Source organism: Nanorana parkeri, unplaced genomic scaffold (assembly GCF_000935625.1).
Source record: "Nanorana parkeri isolate BGI_ZX_2015 unplaced genomic scaffold, ASM93562v1 scaffold10, whole genome shotgun sequence".
Lineage (NCBI taxonomy): Eukaryota > Metazoa > Chordata > Amphibia > Anura > Dicroglossidae > Nanorana > Nanorana parkeri.
In genome coordinates, this window is record NW_017306278.1 from 4,655,806 (window position 1) to 4,682,216 (window position 26,411).

At 45.9% G+C, this 26,411-nt stretch overlaps 1 protein-coding gene across 1 annotated transcript in view; it reads left to right on the forward strand.

The window, feature by feature from the left end:
• LOC108785779 (astacin-like metalloendopeptidase) overlaps nt 1-17,398 on the forward strand; it is a 20,286-nt gene extending 2,888 nt beyond the window's left edge. The window contains exons 3-14 of the mRNA XM_018554929.1: nt 691-715; nt 3,619-3,696; nt 5,384-5,518; nt 6,642-6,759; nt 7,721-7,899; nt 9,178-9,259; nt 10,406-10,533; nt 11,384-11,499; nt 12,776-12,998; nt 13,940-14,058; nt 15,642-15,864; nt 17,385-17,398. Of these exons, the coding sequence (XP_018410431.1) occupies nt 691-715; nt 3,619-3,696; nt 5,384-5,518; nt 6,642-6,759; nt 7,721-7,899; nt 9,178-9,259; nt 10,406-10,533; nt 11,384-11,499; nt 12,776-12,998; nt 13,940-14,058; nt 15,642-15,864; nt 17,385-17,398 (1,440 nt within the window). The remainder of the gene's footprint in view (nt 1-690; nt 716-3,618; nt 3,697-5,383; nt 5,519-6,641; nt 6,760-7,720; nt 7,900-9,177; nt 9,260-10,405; nt 10,534-11,383; nt 11,500-12,775; nt 12,999-13,939; nt 14,059-15,641; nt 15,865-17,384) is intronic.
• Nucleotides 17,399-26,411: the final 9,013 nt, after the last annotated feature.

Below are 26,411 nucleotides of genomic sequence, written 5' to 3' on the forward strand. Positions count from 1 at the left end.
ACATTAAGTAAGAGAGCAAAGACAAATCTCTCATAAATAAGAACAAATATAACAATTCAACAGTGGCATGACAACAGTCATAGCGGTCATGGCTGCTATTATGGGGCCCGGGGTAGGAAGGGGGCAACATTAGGCTGTTATGGGAAACTAAACTGTGAAGTTTCCAGTATAGAAGAGTTGAAGTCAGACCTCAGGGTCGTCCCATATTGTTATGGGGCCCCATGATTCCGTGTTACACCCCTGCATATTTAGGTGCTCATGTGATTGGCTCTTATTGATCTAACCACTAATATTTTACAGTGAATGCTTTAGGCTCTCTCTCTCTCTCTCTCTCTCTCTCTCTGTTTCTCTTTGTCTCTCTCTCTCTCTCTCTATCATATCTCTCTCTCACTCTCCCTATTTGTCTCTCTCTCTCTCTCTCTCTCTCTCTCACTCTCCCTATTTGTCTCTCTCTCTCTCTCCCCTGTTCTCTCTCTCTCTGTTTCTCTTTGTCTCTCTCTCTCTCTCTCTCTCTCTCTCCCCTGTTCTCTTTCTCCCCTGTTCTCTCTCTCTCTGTTTCTCTCTCTCTCTGTTTCTCTTTGTCTCTCTCTCTCTCTCTCTCTCTCTCGCTATCATATCTCTCACTCTCCCTATTTCTCTCTCTCTCTCTCTTATATATAAATCAGTTTATGTTTTCTCTTTTATCTACAGATATTAGAAGAAGTGGACCCTGATGGTATGTAGGTTCTTTTGGTAAGGTACATTTTACTAGGCTCACCCCCAGAAGAGAAGTCCACTCTAGAAGGTTGTCACCTGTCTATAACGTCGCCTGGCTATAATGTAGATTTGGCAGCTTTCTTGCTTTCTGTGGCCCTGAGCTGAAACAGGGGTTCTGATTTTGCTTGCTGCATGCTCGTTCTGGGTCAGGGACTTTGAAGGTGCTGATACTTCTCATATTGGTTCTTGCATATCACTGCTCTTTTGATTTTCATCCGGCATGCAGTATCTAAAACCTAACTTCTAGCTTCCCCCAAACAAATCACCCGCTCCCCTCTTGTGCCCCCATGTGTATTTTTTGCTTTTTGTCTTTTTCTATTCCTATCTTTCCTTCAGGCTGGTTACGATATGCTGTGGGGTCCTCTTTGCCTCTTCTTCAGGCTGGGAAGTCCTCATGAACTGATAATGTCAGAGCCCCTATGTGCATAAGTACCCTGTAGGTGAAGGATGCCATGGTGACATGCCCTCAGGGGTCGGGCCCATTACGCCCTGCAGAGTAATTAGACCTCCTGTTATTAGGGTCTAAATGATGGCAACTGTCTCGTATTTGGTCGGGCAGTCCCGCCCCTTGGACCTCTGTCCTTCCAATGCTGTGTCCTGGGTCATTTCCCAGGATCGCAGCGTCAACTCCAAAAGGCATTCTTTGCAGGGATCGAGGCCTGCCTATTTAGAGGTGGGTTCTGGGCAGCATAACCCATAAAGTGGGCAGGCAAAATGTTGACTGGGGTGAGGTTGACAGCATCCCAGAATCTGGGACCTTAAAGGAGAACTATGAGGTGAGTGCTTTTCACTCATCTAGCCAACCTGCGACAATGAGACTGTCACAGGTCGGCTTAGTAGATCGGGAGGTGAGCGAACACATACCGGCGTTCGCTCACCTCTCGATCCTGTCACAGCTCTCTGCGTGACAGGGGAGGGACTGGATTCCCCACCCCCCTCCCCGATCCTCCAGCGCTGACTGGCGGAACGGACGGGGGAGGGGGCGCATACAGCTGGCTCTGCCTCTAGATAGGCAGAGCCAGCGGTCATTCACGCAGCTGGGCGGATCCAGACATAATTGTCAAAAATCAGCTGTAGCTCGTGGATACTGAGCTTAGGGTGACGGGAAGCCCTTACCCCATAGTTCTCCTTTAATTTTGGTAAGTATGGGGTCTATTCACAGCATAGCTGCATGAGCCACAGATGAGACGCATGAACTTTTCGGTCGAAAAGTGAGCAGCCATTGCTAGGCTTTCTTATTAGAAAGCCCAGTATAGTGTCACAGAATCACCCTGTATAAACAAGTGATTTTAAAGATCAGTTTATCAACTTGTATACTTTAGAAAGATAGACTCTAGTCAACGCGAAAACACCGGCCGTGCGCCATGTCGGGTTATATACACTCGGTAATCCTTTGTTTTAAATGTGAGCTCCGAAGGCTCGGTACTGGATCTGAAATCTTTAATCACAATTACTGAACATCATTGGAGCTTTTTATTTTGGCTGAAATCACACGGTCTGCAGTGACGTATAGAGGCAGCTTTGCTGTTGTGGTTGACGAAAATCTGATGCGGCTGAAAAGTGTGAAAATAAAACACGGAAACCGATAATCAGACATCTCTGGTTGTGTCCTGAGATCTCCTTCAGAGACACAGCAAAGGGAAGTGATGATGTCAGTTCTGCAAGAGCTAACTATAAATCATGGGTCCCTAGTACAAAAGTTTGATGGGGCCCCCGGGCTAATTTTAACAACCATATTAATAGGGTCCTGGTGTTCCAACTTGAGTGTACGGAGGAGGCACCGGACACAGAGGGACACTGGAAATTGGGGAGCAAGGAGATGTCTGAAACACAAGGTGCAGATAAGTCTTGAAGGGCTCAGGGGGTCTGCTTCAGGCAGATGTGTTGTTCACCTCATTCTCCTCACTCTCTCTCCTGGTTGTCTCTCTCTCCTGGCTGCCTTCTGGCTTTCTCTCCTGGTTGTCTCTCCTCACTCTCTCTCCTGGCTGTCTCTCCTGGCTCCCTTTTGGCTTTCTCTCCTCGCTCTCTCTCCTGGCTATCTCTCCTCTCTCTCCTGGCTGTCTCTCCTCACTCTCTCTCTCCTGGCTGTTTCTCCTTGCTCTCTCTCCTGGCTATCTATCCTCTATCTCCTGGCTGTCTTTCCTCTCTCTCTCCTGGCTTTCTCTCCTTTGCTCTCTCCTGGCTGTCTCTCCTCACTCTCTCCCTTGGCTTTCTCTCCTCGCCCTCTCTCCTGGCTATCTCTCCTCTCTCTCTCCTGGCTGTCTCTCCTCTCTCTCCTGGCTATCTCTCCTTTCTCTCTCTCTCTCTCCTGGCTATCTCTCCTCACTCTGTCCTGTATATTCCCCCCCAAATTTGCTGCGTGGTGCTAGAGTGTTCACGTTTTGTTTGAAGAAAAGGTGGCAACCCTCTCTGTGACTAGCAACAATTTTGACAACAATCCTGACTTCAGTCCTCCTTTACTAGAACCGTTTAGTTTTCCTCAACTTCCTTAGCCTCCCTATTGGGGCCCCCTCCTACTCCAGGCCCCACAGCGGCCATATGGACTGCTGTGGCTATTGTTACATTACTGCATTTGTTTATATTAATTAAATACCACCGAAATAACGCCCTATCTGTCCCCAAAAAATGGTATAAAATTCATTTCAGTACAGCGTTGCATGACGGAATAAACGTCAGTCAAAGTATCGCAGCGCTGAACACTGAAAAATGGCCTGGCCAGGAAGGGGGTCTAAACACCTGGTCTTGAAGTGGTTAATGAACAATGATTTCTAAATGGTTGCTGTACTTTGCATGTTGCTCTTTACTTCACCGATCTCTCCAGATCGCATTGCAGATAAAACATTCAATATTTCTATATCACAGATCAGTCTCCTCCACTAACCAGCCCCGAGGAAGATAATTCGGAGGATGTTTTCTCTCGAATCTTAAGGATCAACAGAGGTAAAACAATAACCCAATATCACAAATGTATAAAGGTTTGGGTGCAGATCCAGCTACTGCTGTATTCTCCATGCCAATCATTTAAAAATGTAAAATATTAAAGATGTTCTGCCACCTCCCCTTCATGGAAACTCTCTGACCAAATCCTCAATTGGGTACATTCACAACCATGTATCAATGCTCAACCCCCTTGAGGTCTGAGAATTAGACAACTCAGGAGGACACCTCCTTCCTGCTCAGGACTTTTGCTTTTCATTGCGGCATGGCTTGAGTACACAAGACTGTTGTGTGAATTCTAACCTGCTGTTTTGGGAACACCTAAGACCATGATCCCTCAGACCAAGATTCCAAACTCCCATCTATGTTTCTCTGCAGACATTGCAGTTAAAATGCCTCATGACCACTTAGTTCTTAAACCAAACCTTTTGTAAGAGAAATATGGGGCTGCCATTGCTGATGGTCATGCTGTTCTTCTTCTTTCAATACTTTCCATCAGTGATCCATGACAACCATGCCACAAATCCTTAGCTGCATGCTAGCCTCAGGTCATTGACTCAACATGTTGAAGAAAGAGGTTCAACACAACTACCGGGCAATTAGCATTTTCTATATTAGAAGTCAATAGTTGGGTGCCTCCATGTTTTCTAATGACAGGTTTTCTTTCATATGTAAGTCTCTGATCACACCCTTGGTCTTCTGGAGGCTCCTACACAGGGCTGTAGTTTTCAGGAACCATTGGACGAGAGGCTGTGAGCCTGCCCAGAGAGCCATGGGACAATCTGTTAGAAATGTATACAGTGGTACCTCGGTTCACGAACTTAATTCGTTCCGCGATTCTGGTCTGGTCAAAATCTTGCTGAACTTCCTGTTCGCGAACCGAATTGTTCGGGAACAGAAGCGTTCGTGAACCGACGTACCACTGTATATGACTCAAGTGAATTGAGTGGACTTTCTGCACAGTTGCAATATCTTCTGAATAGTATCAGTCGTCCATTGAATGAGTTCTATACATTTCACCTTTCAGATTCATGGACACTGTGAAGTGCCTGCCATATTAGTGGCCAGATTATTATGACCACCTGACGTTTGTAGGCAAATTAGCTATAATTTGGCGCTGAAGTTGCTAGAGGGCCAGACCATTATAAAAAGGGAAGCAAGTTGTTTACCACGACAGTAGAAGTGATTTGTTTCTGAAGATACGGGGAAACAACACGATGTAACAGCCTTTGAACGTGGGATGATTGTTGGCGCTCGGAGCCATGGAGCGAGTATCAGCAAAACAGCAGAATTCGTTAAATGTTCAAGAGCAGCTGTTGTTAAAGTGTTTAAAGACCGGACTGTCAGACGAAAATCTGGGTCTGAACGTGGGAATTGTGGCCGTCAGCGACTAGTCAATGTTAGGGCAGAACGTGGCAAGACTGGTACAAGACAACAGAAGGGCAACAGTGCCGTGTCAGATTCCTCGCATCACCTTTCAACATCTCGTGGAGTCACGAGTCGGCCCAACGAAGTAATCTCATGGAGTCATCTCGTGGCCCAACGAAGTACTGATAATAATAATCATCATGGTCATAATAATCTGGCCACTCAGTGTATTTGATCTAGACAGAGGCCTATTTTGCCATTAGGCTAAATGTAGCCTTGTCTGCACTGCTTGCCATAATGAATCTCCTCTTCCACCATTCAGGCTCCACTGTGAAGCTGTACAACGGGGATATTGTCCTGGACTCCACCTACAGTGCCACCACGTGTACCGACTGCCTGTGGACCAAGTCAGCAGATGGGAAGGCCAGGGTGGCCTACACCCTCTCATCTGAGTACAGTGAGTGTGGGAGCCATAGCAGGTGCCTCTGATACATCTCCCAAGGCTGATCCTCCAAACCACACACAGGACCTTGGCCCAGACATGGAATATTCCTGGCAGAGGGCAGAATAGCTGAACAAACGTTTGCAACGTTTTAATAAATCTCTGGTGTCAGCCTAAACCCACCACCTGAGGATATTCTATAATAATTTAAGGTGTGGATGCTGCTGATTGAGTAGATCTAACACCTAACATTTAGTTTGCCAAATAATTGTGTATTATAAGCAATTGCATTTTTTAAACAATTTTTTAGAAAATACTGTTTTCACCTTTTTTATGCTTTTTTTTGCAACTCAGTGCCGCTGATCTCCTCCAGCCTTCAGCCACTTCCTGCGTACTGCATAATTTGCAGTGTAGTGTTGTTTTGAAGGTCGCAGCCCCCCCCTGTGCACTTGGTACCTTCCTGAGCACAGGAAGGTTTTTTGGGGGGTTTTTTTTTCCATTGACGGAACTCTCTTTAACCCAGCAGCAGTGGAGCACAGCTGCTGGAGGTAAAGGTAGGGAGGGGGCTTAGTAGTAGGTGGTAATGACACACTGAATGACCATACCTCGGCCAAAAAAGGGTCACGAGTGGAGAAAATCTAAGAAGGCCTGTAATAGACTACAGGTTCCTTGAATCTGGAAATGTTAGATTGTAATAATGAAGAATTCAGTTCACAATTCCATACATGCCAACTGTCTTGGATTGGCCGGGTCAGTTCTGCATCTTGGCCTTCTGTTCCACAGGTTAAGGCTCACCCATGTAGGGCAACACTTTTTTTGGACAAATAAAGAAATGGTTAAAATCTCTGCCAGTTTTTTTTTTTTCATGCTTTCTATAACCATATTGAGAGATTTGTCTTTACTTCCTCTCATGAAAACAAAACAGGAAGTGGGAGGAAATGTCTTCCACTCACAAATGTCCAATTTTGGATTTCCTATAATTTTATGTCCTGGTAACTATAAACACCAAGACACACAGAGAGGGTGAATCTCCCCTACACAGACAGCAAGAAACAGAAAAGGTATTTCTTCTCATCATCTTTAGTCCTTCCTGCACTAGATGTTTTGCTTATAATATGGAATTCACTTTTGCACCCAGGCATTATGGAGAAGATTTTAATTACCGAAGCTTTGGAGACCTTCAACACAATGACCTGCATCCAGTTTGTAGAGAGGTCTACAGAAGAAGACTATCTGAATATATTCTCAGGAAATGGGTACGTTGCAATGAAAGGCTTGGCATGGAAGTCAATGCATTTATTGTCGATCTTTTGGGGTCAATCATGTTTTTGTGCCCCCAAAAAAAGGGTGAACCATGGTTTTCAAAGATTGTATTGTCTGTGCAGTAAAGTCCTTCCAAGATGACATTTATACATTTATTCTGCCCATTCACATTTGTCTCTTCCCCACTGGAGCTCAGGCTGGGCATGGTCTTATGGGGATTTTCCAACGTCTTGAAAAGTTGGTAGACTGGCCATTCCATGCCAATGAGAAGAGTGAAGGAATAGTTGAACCCTCTGCTCTAGTCTGTAATCAGGGTGGCATAAAAAATAGTAGATCAATGAGCAGATGCCTCCCTGCCTGCTCTTGGCCAGCCCAATGGTTTTGTTGATGGGCAAATCAACATTCTTATTGGTGAATTCAACTTTCTTTTATGTTTGAAATGCTTTTGAGTTTCTTCTGACCTGTTTCCGAGCTGCTGCTGAGTTCCTTCTGACCTCCATCTGACATGCTTCAGTTTGGTTCAGCATTCCCATCTTGTATTACAGAGAGAAAAACACACACAAATGCCCATGTACACAAGTACTAACAATCTGTGTAACAAAGACTACTTTAGGTCTTTGATGGATGTTATTTGAATAAGTAGCTTGCCATTTATTTTTATTTGCAAGACACCTCTGGCATATCATACTACCCACTGTGTGTGTTATTCGGAAGGCCACAAAAATTGTGTCTTTGTGTTTGTGTGTGTTTATGTCCCCCAAATTTTAGATTTGAAAAGGGTAATGTAGTGCCTGATGTTTTCATATGCTTAAAGGTCCCTGTGAGGTCCTCTGAGGTCATAACAACACTATAATATGCACAAAATATTAAAAATACTAATATGTCTAATTTGATAATAAATTGTATTGTCCATAGCAACCAATAACCATCATTAACCATCATTTCCCTTGTTAGGTGCTGGTCATCTATCGGGAAGACTGGAGGTTCCCAGGACCTCTCTCTGATGAAGGGAGGGTGTATGGTAAAGGGTGTTATACAACATGAGATCCAGCACTCTCTGGGCTTCTTCCATGAGCAGAGCCGCAGCGACCGAGACAAGTTTGTAGATGTCCTGTGGCAGAACATAAATGAAGGTACAAACACATCACAAACCATTCATGGAATTATACCACGTCCTACTCACTTTATACTCCATGTAGCTGGTTCTAGCTGGTGATAAAGAAGTGAGGTGTTATGGATGGAATTTGCACTTTCTGCTTCATCCAAGACAAAAAAGATCTCTGATCCATTCTGTCTGTCTTCCTTCCCTCTCTCTATCTTTCTCTGTGTCCACATCTCTCTCTATCATCTAGATTCCCTTCTCTTCCTCATCTCTTTCTCTCCCTTTTTCTTTGTTCTTCTCTATCTCTCTTTTCTTCTTTCTTTCTTCCCTGTTTCTCACCTTTTGTTAAATTTCTCTCTTTATCTCTTCCATACATTCCGTAACTTCTTACCTTCTATCTCTTCTTCTTTTACTCCCCCCTCTCTATTATTTTTCCTTGTCTTTATCTCTTCCCCTTTCCATCCCTTCCCCTCCTCACCCTTTTCTTTTTTTTCTCATCTTCCCCATCATTTGGTCTCCCCTTCTCTTTTCCACTCTCCCCTCTTCGCTACCACCTTCCCCTACTCATTCCTGTTTTTTCTTCTCTTCATTCCTCTTTTCCTCACCTCTACCTTCCTTTCCTCATCTCTCCTCTCCCCTTCTTTCCTTGCCTCTCCTCTCATTTCCTCTCCCCTTCTTTCCTCTCCCCTCCTTTTCTCTCCTCTCCTCCTTTCCTCTCCTCCCCCTCCTTTTCTCTCCTCTCCCCTTTCTTTCCTCTCCCCTCCTCTCCTCCCCTCCTTTCCTCGCCTCCCCTCCTCTCTTCTCTCCTTTTTCCTCATCTCCTGCCCACTTCTTTTTTCATTCATTCTTTCCCTGTCCCAACCACCTTTCCACTAACTCCATCCCTCTTTTCTCTTCTTTCCTCTCTTTCTTCTCCTGCTCACTAAGCCCCCCTCCTCACCTTTCCTCTCCCCCTTTGTCTTCTCCTCCCCACCATTGAGAAAATTTCCCCTGACTTACTGTCAGAACGGAACATAACGGGAAATATCCCCAAATTTGACACAGACAAGAACATAAATACACCATCAGTGATGTGGAGATGTATATCCTTCGTGGCTAATGAGGAATTTTCTTGAATTCATTTTTGTGCCGGGAACTTGGTTTCAAAATACTAAAAATAGAAAAAAAAAATGTTTAAATCCTGAAAATTAATCAAGAAAGAGAATATACAGAGAAACGATGTATCCCCTGCAATAGAAAAGATTGTGTTTGATGACCTGATCCGTGGAAACATGTACCTGAGCGGGTTTTGTTGTGTATTTCCATGCAGCTGACTGGGCTGAGTTTGAGTTAGCGGACACGAACAATATGGCGCTCCCCTATGACTACTCTTCAGTTATGCACTATGGGAGGTAAGACTAAAAGTCACACTTCACTGGGGCACAGCAAACATTAACAAATAATATCTCTATAGGTTGAACTTGATAGACTTTTGGTGTCTTTTTTTCAAAAACCATGTAACCATATTATTATTATTATTATGATTATTATGATTATTATTCTCTGAATAAAAAAGTACTTTTATCTTGAAAAGATGAAACCATCGGCCTCTTCCACTTGTATAGCCAGCACTGTATATAGTCGAATTTAAAAAATAAAAATTGTAAATATTTTTTCTGTCCCCATTGGAGAGCATTCCCATCACTTCCTGTTCCTATGACCTCCAGGACAGGAGAGAGAAAATGTCTTCAATGTGAACCTAGACAGACTAACAGCCCTGACAAATCTTTCCCTTTTGGGCTCATTCGCACCGGTGTGCACATCCGTACGGCGTGTTCTGGGAGGGACAGGTGCTGCATGTAAGTGTGTGCAGCCGCCTGTACCTCCCTGTGGGAGGTTGTTGCTGCCCGTGGTTACACACAGACCCGAACCTGTACATCTGTGCGGGTCCAGGTGCCTACATTTGGATTCAGACAGTGTGCGTCCAAGTGCGGGAACCAGGGTCTACACGGATGTACAGGTTCAGGTTGGCTTGTACTCACGCGTAGCCTAGGGTTGCCACCTTTTCTTCAAATGAAACCTGAACACTCTAGCGACGTGCGGACATTTTTTCTTGGGAGAATGAGTCGCGGCTTTTTTATATGTAAATAGCGTCACCCTTTTATATGTAAATATCACAGTTGAGACTATTTTTAGTGGGGGAGGCAGTAGCCCCTATCTTAATTTTGGTTGCCCTTGTCTGCCTGACATCTTGTGTTCGGGTTTCTGCTGTCATGAAACCCGGACACAGCATTCAAAACCCGAACTGTCCGGGTGAATCCTGGACAGGTGGCAACCCTAGCGTAGCCGCATCCTCTCATGGGGAGGTACAGGCGACTGCACACAGTTACAAGCAACACCCGACCCTCCCAAAATCGGGTCTATGTACGGGTGTCCATGCCATACAGAAGTGCACAGCCGTGTGAATAAGTCCTGTCTGTCCAAAGCAAAATACGTTTTGGCCGGAGTTCGGCTTCCACTCTCTCTATCAGCTAAGAGAACCTGTTGTGTTTTGTCAGGTATTCCTATTCCAATACATCGGAGCAGGCGAGCCTCATCCCCAAACCAGACCAGTCTGTGGAAATCGGGCAGAGATACGGGCTGAGCTCACTAGACATTTACAAGGTTAAGAAGCTCTATGACTGTAGTAAGTATATGAAAAGGATCCGTAATAATCCGCTGATGAAGCTAGACAGAGGGAAAATCCTTCTCTCCGATGCCCCCCCCCGGGTATCAGATAATCTCCAGATCAACAATCTACATTGTTATCACTTAGAAATATGAATATCCAGTCACAGCTCGTACATTGGGAAACACACTCAAACTTTACAGAAGTTGGCTTCCTATGGGATTCTACAGGATTCCTCCTTTTCACAGCTCTTACTGTAAAGAACCCCTTGCATATGTGCAGTTTATACCTCTTTCTTTCTAGATGCAAAGAGTTCCCTTTTTCTTCTGAATTGTTTCCTCGTCTCCATTTGTATCCTCTCTAACCTGTGTTACCATTGGGCCCCTGAAGGAGGTAGTCTGTCATGGATACTTACTCATGTCTGCAGTCTCTGGCCATCTCCAGTATCATGTCTGCTGTCTCTGGCCATCTCCTGTATCATGTCTGCAGTCTCTGACCCTCACCTGTATCATGTCTGCAGTCTCTGGCCATCTCTTGTATCATGTTTACAGTCTCTGACCATCTCCTGTTCATGTATGCAGTCTCTGACCATCTCCTGTATCATGTCTGCAGTCTCTGGCCATCTCCTGTATCATGTCTGCTGTCTCTGGCCATCTCCTGTATCATGTCTGCAGTCTCTGACCATCTCTTGAAGTGTATACAGAATGTCACTGTGCTCAGTGAATCCAATTTATTGATGTGTGTTGTTATTTGAACACATTTTGCGGCATGTGAACCTGAATTCCGTGTCACGTGTCATTGCGACCCTTGGCCTTGCCTTGTATAAGTCTCTGTTATTCCGTATGTCAGATTTGTGTTCTTGTTCCAGATGAGTGCAGTTATTTACTCACGGGGATCAATGGCTCTCTGGACTTCGCTGCCTCCATGTCAACGTATTCTGATGCCACAAACTGCCTCTGGCTTGTGAGAGTGAACAGAAACAAGGTAAAGGTTGTGTTCCAATATTAAAGCGGAACTCCAGACAAAAAACGACATTATTGGTTACAATAGATATCTGTGAGGCGCTGTACCTGCCCATAGGTGTGTAATCCTATATAGCCAGTCATGTGACACAGAAACCTCTGCCAGACAGCAGAGCCGGTGGCTGGTGACCTCACTTTTCTTTACTGCAGTTCAGCAATGCAGATTGGTCATTACACCCGCCTCAAAATGCTGACTGGACAGTAAAGAAGCATCAGCACACCGATGAGGTCATCCCTCCTATAATCTCATCAGAACACCGATGAGGTCATCACTCCTATAATCTCATCACAACACCGATGAGGTCATCACCCCTATAAGCTCATCAGAACACCGATGAGGTCATCCCTCCTATAATCTCATCACAACACCGATGAGGTCATCACTCCTATAATCTCATCACAACACCGATGAGGTCATCACCCCTATAAGCTCATCAGAACACCGATGAGGTCATCCCTCCTATAATCTCATCACAACACCGATGAGGTCATCACTCCTATAACCTCATAAGAACACCGATGAGGTCATCACTCCTATAACCTCATAAGAACACCGATGAGGTCATCACTCCTATAACCTCACAAGAACATCAATGAGGTCATCACTCCTATAAACTCATTAGAACACCGATGAGGTCATCACCCCTATAACCTCATTAGAACACTGATGAGGTCATCACTCCTATAAACTCATTAGAACACTGATGAGGTCATCACTCCTATAAACTCATTAGAACACTGATGAAGTCATCACTTCTATAAACTCATAAGAACACAGATGAGGTCATCACTCCTATAAACTCATCAGCACACTAATGAGGTCATCACTCCTATAAACTCATCAGCACACTAATGAGGTAATTACCCCTATAACCTCATAAGAACAATTAGGTCATCACTCCTATAATCACATCAGAACACCGATGAGGTCATCACTCCTATTAGCAGACTCTCAGTGTTAGAATAACAGTGCTGTGCAATGCAGCAAAGAATGATGGCTCAGAGAATGACCTTTTCCTTTTGCAGTCCTGCCATGTAAAAATGCTGCATTCTTCCAGATGACCACTAGGTGGCAGAAAAGAGCCAAAGAGAAACTTTTCTTGGTCCCCTGCAGTTGCACATGCATGTACTGTACAGTATGATATTATGAGGGTTATTCTTGTTACAAATCAAGATACAAAATAGATATGTTCACAGGTTATACACTCAAATGACTTTACAGAACCTTTATTTTACAGGCGTATCTGCAGTTTAACACATTTAATGTGTCACCCTCTGGCGAATGCACTTCTTACATCACGGTGTACGATGGTTCCAGCAAAGACTCCCCATTGTTGGTGGACAGGGCATGTACTGACCAGGAGCTCCCCCTACTGGTGGCATCTGGAAGTGCCTTGCTGGTGGAACTTGTGCGTGAAATCTCTCTCTCATCCTCTAATTTAAAGGCTTCCTATAGTTTAGGTATGAGCAGCACAACTCAATCATTTATCAACTGTAAAGTATACTGTATATATAACCTTTGTTTTACAAATAACTATTTAATTGAGATAGGATTCCTCAAGCACTGTGTGTTAGCTAAAGAGACTGTGCAGATGGCACTGCTAGCTTTGTAGCTCCTTATGTCTGATTGAAACCTCCCATTGAGCCTTCTGATAAGGGATGAATCAGTGAGGGCTCATTGAGTTTTGGGGCTTATTTTAGGCTTCACATGCAAAGGTGGAATGCTGGCAAACAAAATTAAAGCTAAACTTCAGCTTTACCTTCAGTCTTGCACAGTTGCACCGGCTCCTCCCTCGGACTGAAGCTGTGCATTAGAAGCTACAGTTACAGCCAGGTCTCATTTCCTGGCTGGAGGACATCCAGCATTATCTGGCTCTTTCCTGCCAAGCTGACTGTCCCTAACCTCGCCCCTTAAGATCTTGCAATCATGGAGGCTCAGCATTACACGTGGGTGTTACCTCGGGTAGTCTATATACAAATGCAGCCTGCCTAAGCACACTCACTCCTCCAAAATGACATCCAGCCAATCGAGGCATTTTGATATTTGCATAACTCCTCCCAAGAGCCAGCCCACTGCTTGTATCAAGGCTGAGTCCTCTTGATGCCGTCAGGAAGCTATGTACAGCACTCTGCCGGCCCCTCCCACCAGCCATGATCTGCCTGCATTGTATAGAGAAGCACAAAGACCCGGTGATGACATCACTGAGTCTAAAATAAGGTATGGAATGCAAATGGAAAGGTTTTATTTACAAATATAATTAGCATGCTGATTGCGTTGGGTGCAAGGAAAGCAAAATGAAAAAATTAAACGTCGGCATTAAAGTTTTGTTGTAAAAAGTGACAAAAACAATATAAATGACCTAAAAACTTCCTTTACCTTCTCTGCTGATCCGTCTCTGCAGTGGACTGCGGAAGGACCTACACCAGGGACAATGGCACTGTCACCTCTCCTGGATTTCCTGAGCCTTACCCAAACCTGTCCAACTGCATCACAACAATATGGGCTCCCATTGGGTATCAGGTAAGAGAAGATCGGTATGAAGTCCTGTTGGCTATCAGCAGTGGCGTCACAAGAGGGGTGCGGCCCACACCCAGGTGACACCATTGGAGGGGTGACACCAAAATGACTCACAGTCATTTTGGTGTCACCCCCCTCTGAAAAGTCGGGCGCTCGGTCATGGACCGAACGCCCGACAGTATCAGGAGAGAGGAGGGGACCCGGCGGCATACCTTATCCCGCCAGGTGACTGTCCCCTCCTCTCTCTGCCGGTGTCCATCACCAAGATGGCCGCCGGCAAGTATCAGAATACTGCCGCGCGTGCGCGATGACGTCATCGCGCACGTGTGTGGTGACGTCACGCGCATGCGCAGTGACGTCTCGGCGGGTTGACACTCGGTTACCGCTCCGGATGTCACCCAGCCTCGGGACGCCCCTGGCTATCAGTTGCCTGATTTAGATATTTTTAATGGGGGTTGATAACCCAAAGTCACCCCTCTTGGGAAACAAGTCAATCACTGTGCTGGCCAAGTTCCTCCCCTCCTCCGAGTGAATAACCGAGCCGTAGTGAAGTGAGCCAAACGCTGTTCGGCTATTCACTTCAGCCGTACATCGGCTAAAATCAGCCATAGATCGGCTGAGCCAAAGTGCAGAAGGAGTTCGACTCAGCCGATTCAACTTCTGGATCGGCTGAGCCCAAGCTCCGGGAGCTCACTCACTGACGTTCGCCCCAATTCTCATAGGGGCAGAACGTCAGTGAGTGAATAGCAGAATGCCGCCGAGGAACATTCGGCTCCGCTGTTCTGTTCGGTTCCTTCGAGGTAGTGAGCAGAATAGAAAAAAAGGTCAATGAATGAAAAAAAAATGTTGAAAAAGCATTTAAATAAAAAAAGAAAATAATAATATTTTTAAAAAAACAACGCATGCGACCCGACCACACACGACGAACTCCCGGCACTCAATATCGTATCTGACAGATGCCACCAAAATATAAACACTTGGGTGGCGCTCGCGGTGACATCACCACTAGCTCTGCCCAACTGTTTCTTATTGGCCGGCACCTGCCAGGGTCTTCTGGCAGGTCCCTGGCAATAAATAACAACTGGGCGGAGACGGCCGTGACATCACGGTCGGCTCCGCCAAGTTGTTATTGTTTAATGGCAGGTCAGCGTCCCCAGGTCATTTGGGGACGCTGATCTGTCATTACAACTGGGCGGAGCGAGCCGTGAGATTACGGTTGGCTCCGCCCCCAGCTGTCATTTGCGTGGAAATCGGTCGACTTCGGCCGACCTTTCTCCACGCTTTGCCTGTCACTACGGCTCAGCCGAGCCGAAGCATATGCGTTCGGCTCGGTTGAGCTGCTCGGCTGCTGTACGGGCTATTATGAATATCCCGTACAGCAGCCCTTTGGTTCAACTGAACCGAAGGGCTCGGGCGGCCGAAGCGAAGGATCAGCCAAAGCTACAGCTGGATCCTTTGACTCTGTAGTGAATAACCCTCTGTGACTTGTGACATGAATAAACTACATTCGGTGCTCATATCATCTTATGGGAAGGTTGTTGTTGGAATAAGTTGTCTCTTTAAAATAATATTTCCTCGTCTGTCAGATTGTCCTGAACTTCACAACGTTCGATCTGGAATTCTCTACTTCCTGTCTCTACGATTACCTCATTATCAATGATGGGGGAAGGATGGATTCTCCTCCCGTGGGCCGATATTGCTCCAACGATCCCGTCTCCACCATCACTTCCACAGGAAACGTTCTACTCCTACAATTCCGCACCGACAACTGGTTCAACATGGCCGGCTACTCAGCGGACTACCATTTCGGTGAGCAACCTGACAAAAATCTAAACAACAACAATGTTAAAGCTGAATTCCAGGCAGATCTAAAAGACACAGATCAATGCTGCTATGTATTTATTAATAAATCATTACATGGATTTTATTTTCAATGTAAACAGAGTAAGTAATAGAAGTTGCCTTGGTATCAGCCTCTTGCAGCCCCCGTACAGCAGAGCTCAGACTCAGGGAGGAAGGTGCCAATCGGCTGTGCAGTAGTGCTTATGTGCTAAAAAGCTGCATACTCATAGAAAGCAGAGTGGGAGCACCTTTGACGCTACCGGGAGGCATGGATGATGTCATGGAAAGGTTACGGAGATGAGGAGGAGTTTTATGGAAATGAGGAGGGAGGGTTTATGGAGATGAAGAGGGGTTATGAAAATGAGTTGGAGTTATGGAGATAAGGATGGGGGTTATGGAGATAAAGAAGGGTAATGGAGATGAAGAGGAGTGGTTATGGAGATGAAGAGGAGTGGTTATGAAGATGAATGGTTATGGAGATGAAGAGGTGGGGTTATGGAGATGAGGCGGAGTGGTTACTGAGATAAGGAGTTGGGGTTATGGAGATGAAGAGGAGAAATTTTGGAGACGACAAGGAGGGGTTATGAAGATGAAGAGGGGTTACTGAGATAAAGAGTTAGGGTTATGGAGATGTGGTGGAGGGGTTATGAAGATGAAGAGCGGTTATGGGGTGTAAAGATGAGGAGAGGACTGTGTTTTTTGTAATGTATCAGAAATTAAGTAGGCAGGGCTGGCACCATGTGCTTAGGAATTCAGAGCAAAAAATAGACTGTTTTGTCACGTCAGAGAGAAAGGTAGCACACTACATTTCTGGTACATCAACAGGTATTTTTTGTACATGCAGCATGCTTGTAGAGTGAAAACACAGGAAATTTGCATGTTTTGCATTAATGTACAAATTATATATTTTATTTATTTTTGCCTCGATATATGTTTTATGGTCCAGGCCGCTGAGGGGATGGCAGAGGGTGCGCCTCGGCAGCATGTAGCACAATCCAAGTTCTGTCCGCACTGCCATGGTCTTATAATTGATAAAGGCATCGGTGGTGCTCAGGGTGCCGTGCACACATCAATGATAAGTTCAAACATCTCTCCGGCACACACTCAGGGAATCAAATATCAAAATCCCAACGTATTTAATAAAGTGCAAAAATGTCACATAGCGTCATGAAGTGCTGACGTTTCTGGTCCACGCAGGGATCCTTCCTCAGAGTGACACTATGTCACTGCGTGGACCCGAAACGTCAGCACTTTATGACGCTCTGTGACATTTTTGCACTTTATTAAATACGTTGGGATTTTGATATTTGATTCCCTGAGTGTGTGCCGGTGAGATGTTTGAACTTATCTGCAGCATGTAGGGCATCTCACATATAAGTCTTGTCCTTATTTGCCCAAACCGGACTGCCCAGGAGAGAACCAGCACCTTTCCTTCCCCCCTCCTCCGTGCTCTATTGATCTCTTATTGATATGTTTTTCTCTTTCAGTGCAATCATCATAGACCCCAAGAATCATCATAGACTCAAAGAATCATCATAGACCCCAAGAATCATCATAGACCCCAAGAATCATCATAAACTCCAAGAATCATCATAGACCCCAATAATCATCATAGACCCCAATAATCATCATTGACCCCAAGAATCATCATAGACCCCAAGAATCATCATAGACTCCAAGACTAATCATAGACCACAAGAATCATCATACACCCCAAGAATCATCATAGACCCTAAGAATCATCATAGACCCCAAGAATCATCATAGATCCCAAGATTCATCATAGACCCCAAGAATCATCATAGACCCCAAGAATCATCATAGACCCCAAGAATCATCATAGACCCCAAGATTCATCATAGACCCCAAGAATCATCATAGACTCCAAGAATCATCATAGACCCCAAGAATACAGAGGACATTCTAGATCTGCTAAGATTCTCCAAGGAATACTTACAATAACTTCACTATGAAAGCCATGTTCTGTCTGCTGGTCTCACTCACCAGCCTGGTGCTCAATTCGGTCCTTTTCATTGCCATTAATATTCTACAAAGTTGCATAATACTTAAAAATATTAGATAAATATAGATTTTCATTTCAGCAATAAATGGTGGACCCACCCAACTGTCTCCTTATATGTACTATGTTCCATACACAAGCAGAAGTTCCTTTCTCTACTTCCATGACCATGTTGCATGTTGGTGCACCTCAAACCCTGGAACCTTATTTGTTTTGTGGCTTCATGTCTGAAATGCATATCAGAACTGAATTAATTGAAGCCAACTATAGATATTAGAGTGTGGCTGCACAAACACACACACACACACATCGGGTCATCAAAACAATTGGAAGCCCTGTTGTCAAGCAGTTGCATTGGAATGTGTGTGGGCACCTTTGCATAACCATTTGGAAAAAAAATTATTTCCTCCTCTTCTGGGGGCAATCTGGCGGGCAAGGGGCCACAATCCAGCCAGCTGTGTCTACCACATATTCCAAATAACTACAGACAACATGGCTTGGCTCTGCCTACCCATTGGAGGGAGCTCTCAGGAGCTTGTAGACACAAAAAAAATTACTTGTTGCCAATGGCAACCCACTTGTTGCCAATGGCAACCCTTGTTATTTTTTTTTTAAACAATTGATCATAGAAATGTCATTTGGAAGCTGATCGGTTGCTATGGGCAATAAGAATTTGTTTTTCATACATTGTCCCCCATAGAATGGACTAAAGAGATCACTATTTGACAATTGAAGACTGTAGGTTTCTGAGCAAGGACTAAGGGTGGCCATACACATATCACATGCCTAGCAAAGTATTTCTTTCCTTTTTTTCCCAAGCAGTCATCATGTTTCCAAACAGCTCCAACTCTCTCACCTTAGCTTCCCTGAACTTACTGTCCAGTACAAGATCACAAGGGACAGAGCAGTTTAGAGCAGATTTACATCTACTAGCCTGGAGAAGGAAGGAGGGAAGAAGAGTCTGGAGCAGGGGAGTGTCTTACCTTACTGCCCCTGTGTGTTTGTAGAGACTCACACAGCTTACTAGCACACGTAAGCGTGGCTCCATAGGGCCCTGCAAGGGAAAGGAGTCACCCTAAACCAGGATATCAGGACCAGTGCTCAGGGGACCAGCTGATTCTGCACTACTGTGCATTGCACTAGTCATAATTGGCACAGGTCTGATTTTTGGTCCAGTGTGGTGTGTAGACAGCCCATAGGCTGCCTTAACCCAACCCACGTTAAACGCACTGCAGCAGACCGATCTGGCGTGAATGGTTTCCTAATGCTGGCCATGCCGTATACAATCTTCTTTAGATTGACTGTGTTATCTGTGTTATCTGATACACCTAAGCAATACAGTAAATGTGCATCAAATCAGGCCGGCCCTTTGGACTATATAGTTGTTGGTAGATCTAAATGAGACGGTACAATCAGGTTGTATAATGAATGGTCACAAAATTTATGTACAAATCACTGCCAATCAAATTTTTTTTCCAGCCAGATTGGCAAAGTGCCGGCCAGGTGGTAACCTTACCAAGAAACGCACTTCAAAAGAAAAGGAAGTTCTACCTCCAAATCTTTGTAATTAGCCATTAATTAACCAACATTCTGGAGGGGGGATGGGGAGGGACGTAGCTCGTTACGAACAATTCCTCCCCCTTTTATTTACGTCTACCTTGTCAAGTGCCCTCGAGCCTAAATGAGCAGATGGTGCCATATTCATCTGACTATATACATTCCTGTAGTCTGACAGGTCAGATAAATGACTTGTACAGCACACGGCCATCTGGTGCCCCCCATAGAATTTTTTTCGTTTACCTCCAGTGGAGGCAAACTGGGTCTCCACGGCGACGAGGAGCAGCGTGTTTTACTAGGCCTCATCCGGCTCACTTGTGTTTGCTGTGCGTCGGGCTATTGTTGGGTTTTTACTGCTTGGTTACTCAGAGACTGAGGATACATGTGTGTGTATGAGGTCCGCCAAGCGCGGCCCATTGTCCCCTCAGTTTATTTAATTAACTGGCTTTTCAGCAGGCGACGGTGTTTAACCAGCACATGTGTCAGAGACAGATAAATAACCGCAGAATTTAGGTTTGGTCGCCACTGTGGGGTAGGCTCTGCTAACATGTCAGCCGGGCCAAATATTTACCCTTCGTGCTGTGAGGAGGCCTCTGGATCCGGGCCCGTTCAAACGCAAAACATCATGCGTGATTTATGATGGAGTTTGCAACACTTTTCTGGTGTCAGTGCTGTCTAAGAGCATGCTGTGCCAAATTCGGGAAAACAGTTCTAATGCTATTACTGACACGTGACAAATTCAGGTGGTTCTTAATAGCCGCACTTTTTACATTGCGTCCCCATGGCTGCGACAAATTCATAAAGAAATGTGACTGTTCCAGAGATAAGGAAACTGGCGGTAAATAGGACCAATGTCATATTGGAGTAATTTGTTTTGGGAGTGAAAAGTTTGTCCTTGTTATCTTGGTTGCTAGCTCAGCCTCACAATGTCATCGGTTGCGAGGCTGTCGGTGACTTAGCAACAGATCAGGCTCAGCAACGCAACATGATTGGTTGCTAGGGTGACAGCGGGACAGAGGAAGCTAGCACCCTAGCATCCAAGCAGGCTCAGGTGCCCAACATTGTTGGTTGCTAGGACACTGGTGGGATAGAGGCAGCTGGCATCCCAGCAACCAAACAGGCTCAGGTGCTGAATGTTATTGGTTGCTAGGATGCTGGTGGCCCAGAGGCTTCCATCATCCGAGCAACCAGTCAGGCTCAGGTGCCCAATGTCATTGCGTGACATCAGGTAGCATCCTAGCAAACAATCAGGCTCAGGTGCTGAATGTCTTTGGTTGCTAGGACGCTGGTGGCCCAAAGGCAGCTGGCATCCTAGCAACTGATCAGGCTCAGGTGTTCAAAGTCTGTGTGGGACAGAAGCAGCTGGCATCCTAGCAACCAATCAGGCTCAGGTGCCCAAAGTCATTGCTAAACAATAGCAGCTAGCATCCTAGCAAACAATCAGGTTCAGGTGCTGAATATCTTTAGTTGCTAGGATGCTGGTGGCCCAAAGGCAGCTGGCATCCTAGCAACTGATCAGGCTCAGGTGACCAAAGTCATTGTGGAACATAAGAAGCTGGAATCCTAGCAACCAATTAGACTCAGGTGCTCAATATCATTGGTTGCTAGGACACTGGTGGCCCAGAGGCAGCCGTCATCCTTGCAATCAATCAGGCTCAGGGACCCACGTCATCATTTGCTAGGATGCTGGTGACCCACAGACGGCCGGCATCCTAGCAATCAATCAGGCTCAGGCGCTCAATGTCATTGGTTACTAGGATGCTGGTGGCTCAGAGGCAGCCGGAATCCTAGCAGGCGAGGCCGCTCCACATTCTTGAGACCTGTGCACAAGATTTGCTATAAATTCATGTACATGACAATTGTTGTATGGTGGCGCAGACACACTTCTAAGGAGTGTCAGCCCCACCCTGTATGATTGCAATCCCTCATGGCACTTGTAGTTCCAAAACACCTGGAGTGCCGAGGTTTTCTATTCCTGACTTAGAGCAAGTATGCAGGTAAGGCATTCCAACTCCACTGACATCAAACATCAAAAATATGAATGCCAGTAATTTCTACAATAACTCATCGGAAGCTGTCCTCATGTCATGACAGGTTCACTTTAAAATTGTTGCAAATGAAATGTGATTAGAAATGTTACCACCAGGTGGCGACCGTCTCCAACAATGTCAATCTGTCCTGAGTCAGCTGCTGGTGGCTGTTGCATTTTGTTATATTGTCCTATTTGTCCTATTAGCTTAAGCGCTGACATTTATTCCCTTTAATTTCACTTTAGGCCCCACTCATAGCCGCACATTTCATGCGTAGTGCCTTTTAGCTGTGCTTTAAACACATTTTTCTTGACGCAACAAGCAGGACGTCTACTAACACAAGGCACCTAAGACATGCAGAAATGAACAGGGCCCAAGGGTCCATTGACATAACATTGTCCATTGACATTGACATTGACATTGCATTAACTCACATATCATTGCGTGATGATGTCCATTGTGTTACGGCAGCTCATTGAAATGATTGTGTCCCGAAAATCAGAAGTGGACCTTTTTTGGTAACGCAATGTACTACCGTGGCTGGGGCTGGATTTCCCACAAGGCCAACCAAGGCCCGGCCTCTGGGCAGCAGGGTGTAGAGGGGCAGCAGGGGGTGTGCCATTCATATCTCCCGATGCCCGGGACATGCAGTTCCGGGCGCCGGGTGGGTAGTTGTTTTCTACATTTAGCTCGGCTTTGGGCAAGCCGAGCTAAATGTACAGCGGGGAAGCCACTGCTAGTTTTATACAAGTGATCTCGGTGATGTTGCTGAGATCACTTGAATGCAGCCTGCAGGTCTGCCATTCTCCATGAGGGGGTAGGGGGCACATTGAGGACCTGGCCTTGGGGCAGCAAATCCGGCCCTGACCGTGGCATTGCGGCATGCTACAATGCAGGGGCATTGCCTTAGTGCATAAGCCTGCCATTCAAAGTGAATGACACCGCAACACAGGGATGCATGTTACGTGTGTTACTCTGATGCACGTGTGTAGATGGGCCTTTAGAGTTGACAGTTCTTCACATACGGAGTGGGTCCACCTTGCACATTCATAAACTCATCCCTCGTTATACAGACACACCCTGCAATGTTGAGAACAAACCATGCGTTATTCACCCAACCGCATCACACCCCGTCACCCACTAAAAAAAAATACTAGAGCAAAGAACTAATCATGTGACTAAACCTACAGTGTATTTACTAAGGAAGATGGTGTGCATCATGTCAACTGTTTCCATATTCAGATTCTGGAACCCCCTGCACGGCAGCACTCTGACTGGTAGGTAAGAGGTAGCACTAGGAGCAAGATCATGTTTGGACAGGCTTACAAGAGGAAGAAGCATCAGGGTGTGACTTTGTCCAGTCGCTGTCCATTCACAATCTGGGACAGGGTACGGACCAAGATGTATTATTTGTCTGCTGGGAGATCTTGGAGGCTCTGCCATCTATAATCAGTGCCTGTGCCATCTATCATCAGTGCCTAGCTCATAGGGGCTCATAGTACTGAAATGAATGCACTGGACCCTGCATATAAAATGGTTCGTAGCACAAACATTTTAATATACGGGTATGGCTGTATAGTGTACGGTGAACTGTCAGCGTCGGTAAGTGCTGTGTGCATAAACCCCAAGACTGACCGTACAGAATTATAACAGACACTTCCTGGGCCTGCTCAAGTGAAGGCCGGAAAATCTCTCATTCATTCACTGATGGACCTTTGCTGTTTCTTAGCAAGCCGTACACCATTGGATTTCATTCATTCAGGCTAGGGGCTGAATGAAAGAAATCTCATAGATTCCTCCGTGCATGCTAAAGAATGTGGATGGAAAAGTCTTCCCCCCGCTGCGGCTATTTTAGTCTGACAGCTGGCATCCGCAGCTGTTAGAATACCTGAAGGCTAATTGCTGATTGGCTGCAGTCACTGTTCAGCCAACAATGTTTTGCCTGCGTCCTTCAACAAATGTTCGAGGAGTGATTGACTTTTGTTGAGCCGGCAGTGTCACCAACTGTCGGCCAATTCCTGTGACTTCTAACAACCTATGGCCAGCTTTAGACGGAGAGAAGGAAGTCACAGATGGCAAAATCACACGGCCGCCCACATTCCTTCGGGGAGCACATGTAACCACTTAGGGACAGTCCACCCAAATGGGTTATTTTAGATATGTGCAGGGCCTGGGGGGCAGGGGTGTATCTACCGCAAGGCAAACTAGGCATTTGCACATGTATGCAGGGAAAGGGACTCTTCACAGTCCTCCTGAGACCCCACACAGCCCACAATATACCCTGCACTGCTCTCTTGAGACCCCGTGTGCGCTGTATCCAGTGACTGACAGGTTGCGCAAAATGTCCTAAACAGGATGGGGTGAGGCAAATTTAGATTGAGGGGGATGCCCGAGTTTAGTCATGACTAGGGCAGCACAAGGTCAAAAATACATCACTGCTGGTGGGCTGAGTCCACTCCTTAATTCTTATATCATATGTGCTGGATACTCCAACACTGGCGTCTACCTTCCATAATTCCAGGCTCAGTTCCTGTCCAACATTGTGAGTTCTGGCTCCTCCTGTTACATTATCCATAATATACAATTAATTAAAATCCAGCTGGTGGTGGGAGCCCCTCATAATGGGTACAGCAGGTATACAGACCCGGGAACTCAGCACAGGGATGGCGGGAGCGCCTCATAATGGGCAAAGCAGGTATACAGACCCAAGAACTCAGCTCAGGGATGGTGGGAGCCCCTCATAATGGGCACAGCCGGTGGACAGACCCGGGAAATCAGCACAGGGATGGTGGGAGCTCCTCATAATGGGCACAGCAGGTATACAGACCCAAGAACTCAGCTCAGGGATGGTGGGAGCCCCTCATAATGGGCACAGCATGTATACAGACCCGGGAACTCAGCACAGGGATGGCGGGAGCTCCTCATAATGGGCAAAGCAGGTATACAGACCCAAGAACTCAGCACAGGGATGGTGGGAGCCCCTCATAATGGGCACAGCCGGTGGACAGACCCGGGAAATCAGCACAGGGATGGTGGGAGCTCCTCATAATGGATATTGTAAAATGCAATAGCCAATAGCAAGCTGGCTATTGCACCCGCCCACTGCCTGCTGTCAATCAGCATGGGGGGACCTGATAGAGAACTTTCTCCTTCAGGCCCCCTCCTCTGCTGAGCCCTGATTGGCCAAAGTCTTGCACCTGACCTATGGTCAGGTGCAAGACTTCAACAAATCAGAGCTTCAGTGGGCATTTTGTATTATGGAATGTCCGCGGTCAAACAAACCGCGAACATCCCATAAAGTTAGGCGCTCGGCGAGTGCTCAAACTGCCGATGTTCGATTTGAACTCATGTTCGAATCGAACACTCGGCCCATCCCTACTGTTGAATCGTCAAATCCCGGGTATATCAAGGTCCGCAGACAAATTTCTGCCATTCTTTTTTCTAGCTGCAAAAATGTATCTTTTCTAAGGCATGGAAAACTGTTCCATTCCGACAACTTGTCTCCAAACTGTCATGGATAATGGTACACGAACAATTGAGTAGCATCAGGGCTGGATTTACTCTTTCTGCTGCCCCAAGGCCAGGTTCCTCAATGTGCCCCCTACCCGCCAACCCCCGCCCCCCCATGAAGAATAGCAGACCTGCAGGCTGCCTACAATATCGCCGAGATCACTTGTACAAAACAAGAGGCGGCTTCTCGCTGTACATTTAGCTTTGCTTGCCCAAAGCAGGGCTAAATGTAGAAAACAACTACCTGCCTGGGCATCGGGAGATAGGAATTCCACACCCCTGCTGCCCCTCTACTCCCTGCTGCCCCGAGGTCGGGCCTTGGTTGGCCTTGTGCGAAATCCGGCCCTGAGTAGCATCCTTCGGGTTACCTGAGGCAAATTTGAGAAGGTGTGGGATCCTTAGATGCGATACCTAGGCATTTCCGAGGATCCTTAGCCTTCTGTTTATATTGTGATGCTGAAATATATCCCCCTATTATTGGATGCCTTTCTAACCTTTTCCTAACCCTTTTCTTTTCTATTGTGTTACCTTTTCTGTTCCCTAATACTATTCTTTTAAGCTTTCTATCTGTTGTCTGTTCCTGTCTTTGTCCTTTTTTTTAGGCATACGATCTGCTTGATACCTCACATGTGATGATGTTTTCACTGTTAATCCTTTTTTCTCTCTGAGCCATGTATTCTACATGTAGCGGTGACACTTATCTCATGTTGAATATACATCCATAACTTCCATATGTGACGCCTTTTGTTCCTTTGTACTATCAAAAATGCAACAAACATTTGTGAAAGTTAATTTTAGCGTGTGCATTTGACCTTGAGGTCCAGCATTTCTGGTGCATCCGCTTTCTAGATGGTGTTGGTGGTGGAGTGTGAGTCACTGGGTGTAGCACCAGAGAAGAAACATTTATATAACATAGAAGGAATTTGTTGTCACGCACGTTGCAGAGGCATTGAATAGTGATTAAAAAAAATGGCCTGGGTTCAGTTTGCTTCGATCAAGCCAGAAGTTCGGGTTTCAGGGAGCAACTAAGCAAATTGAATCCAGGGCACCCTGTATCCTAGCAACCAAAGATGCTGTGTGTTCAGTTAGCTTGGACTGTGGCTGCACTCAGTCAGAAATCTGGGCTCAGCGAATGGCCAAGCGAACTGAACCCATGGTTGCCGGTGTCCTAAAAATCAATGTCTTTGGTTGCCAGGACGCTGGCAGCTGGACTGCACGGCATCATTGGCTGCTAGCATGCAGTCATATGCACTGTAGGAACCAATGATGCCCTGGCACAACACTATAGGTTTTTATGGCTCACCCGTCTGTGTCCTAGCAACCAAAGACACTGTGCGCCTCAGCCACCAGTCGACCAATGACGCTGTGGGGCCTTTGTACACAGAGGTAGGTTTTGG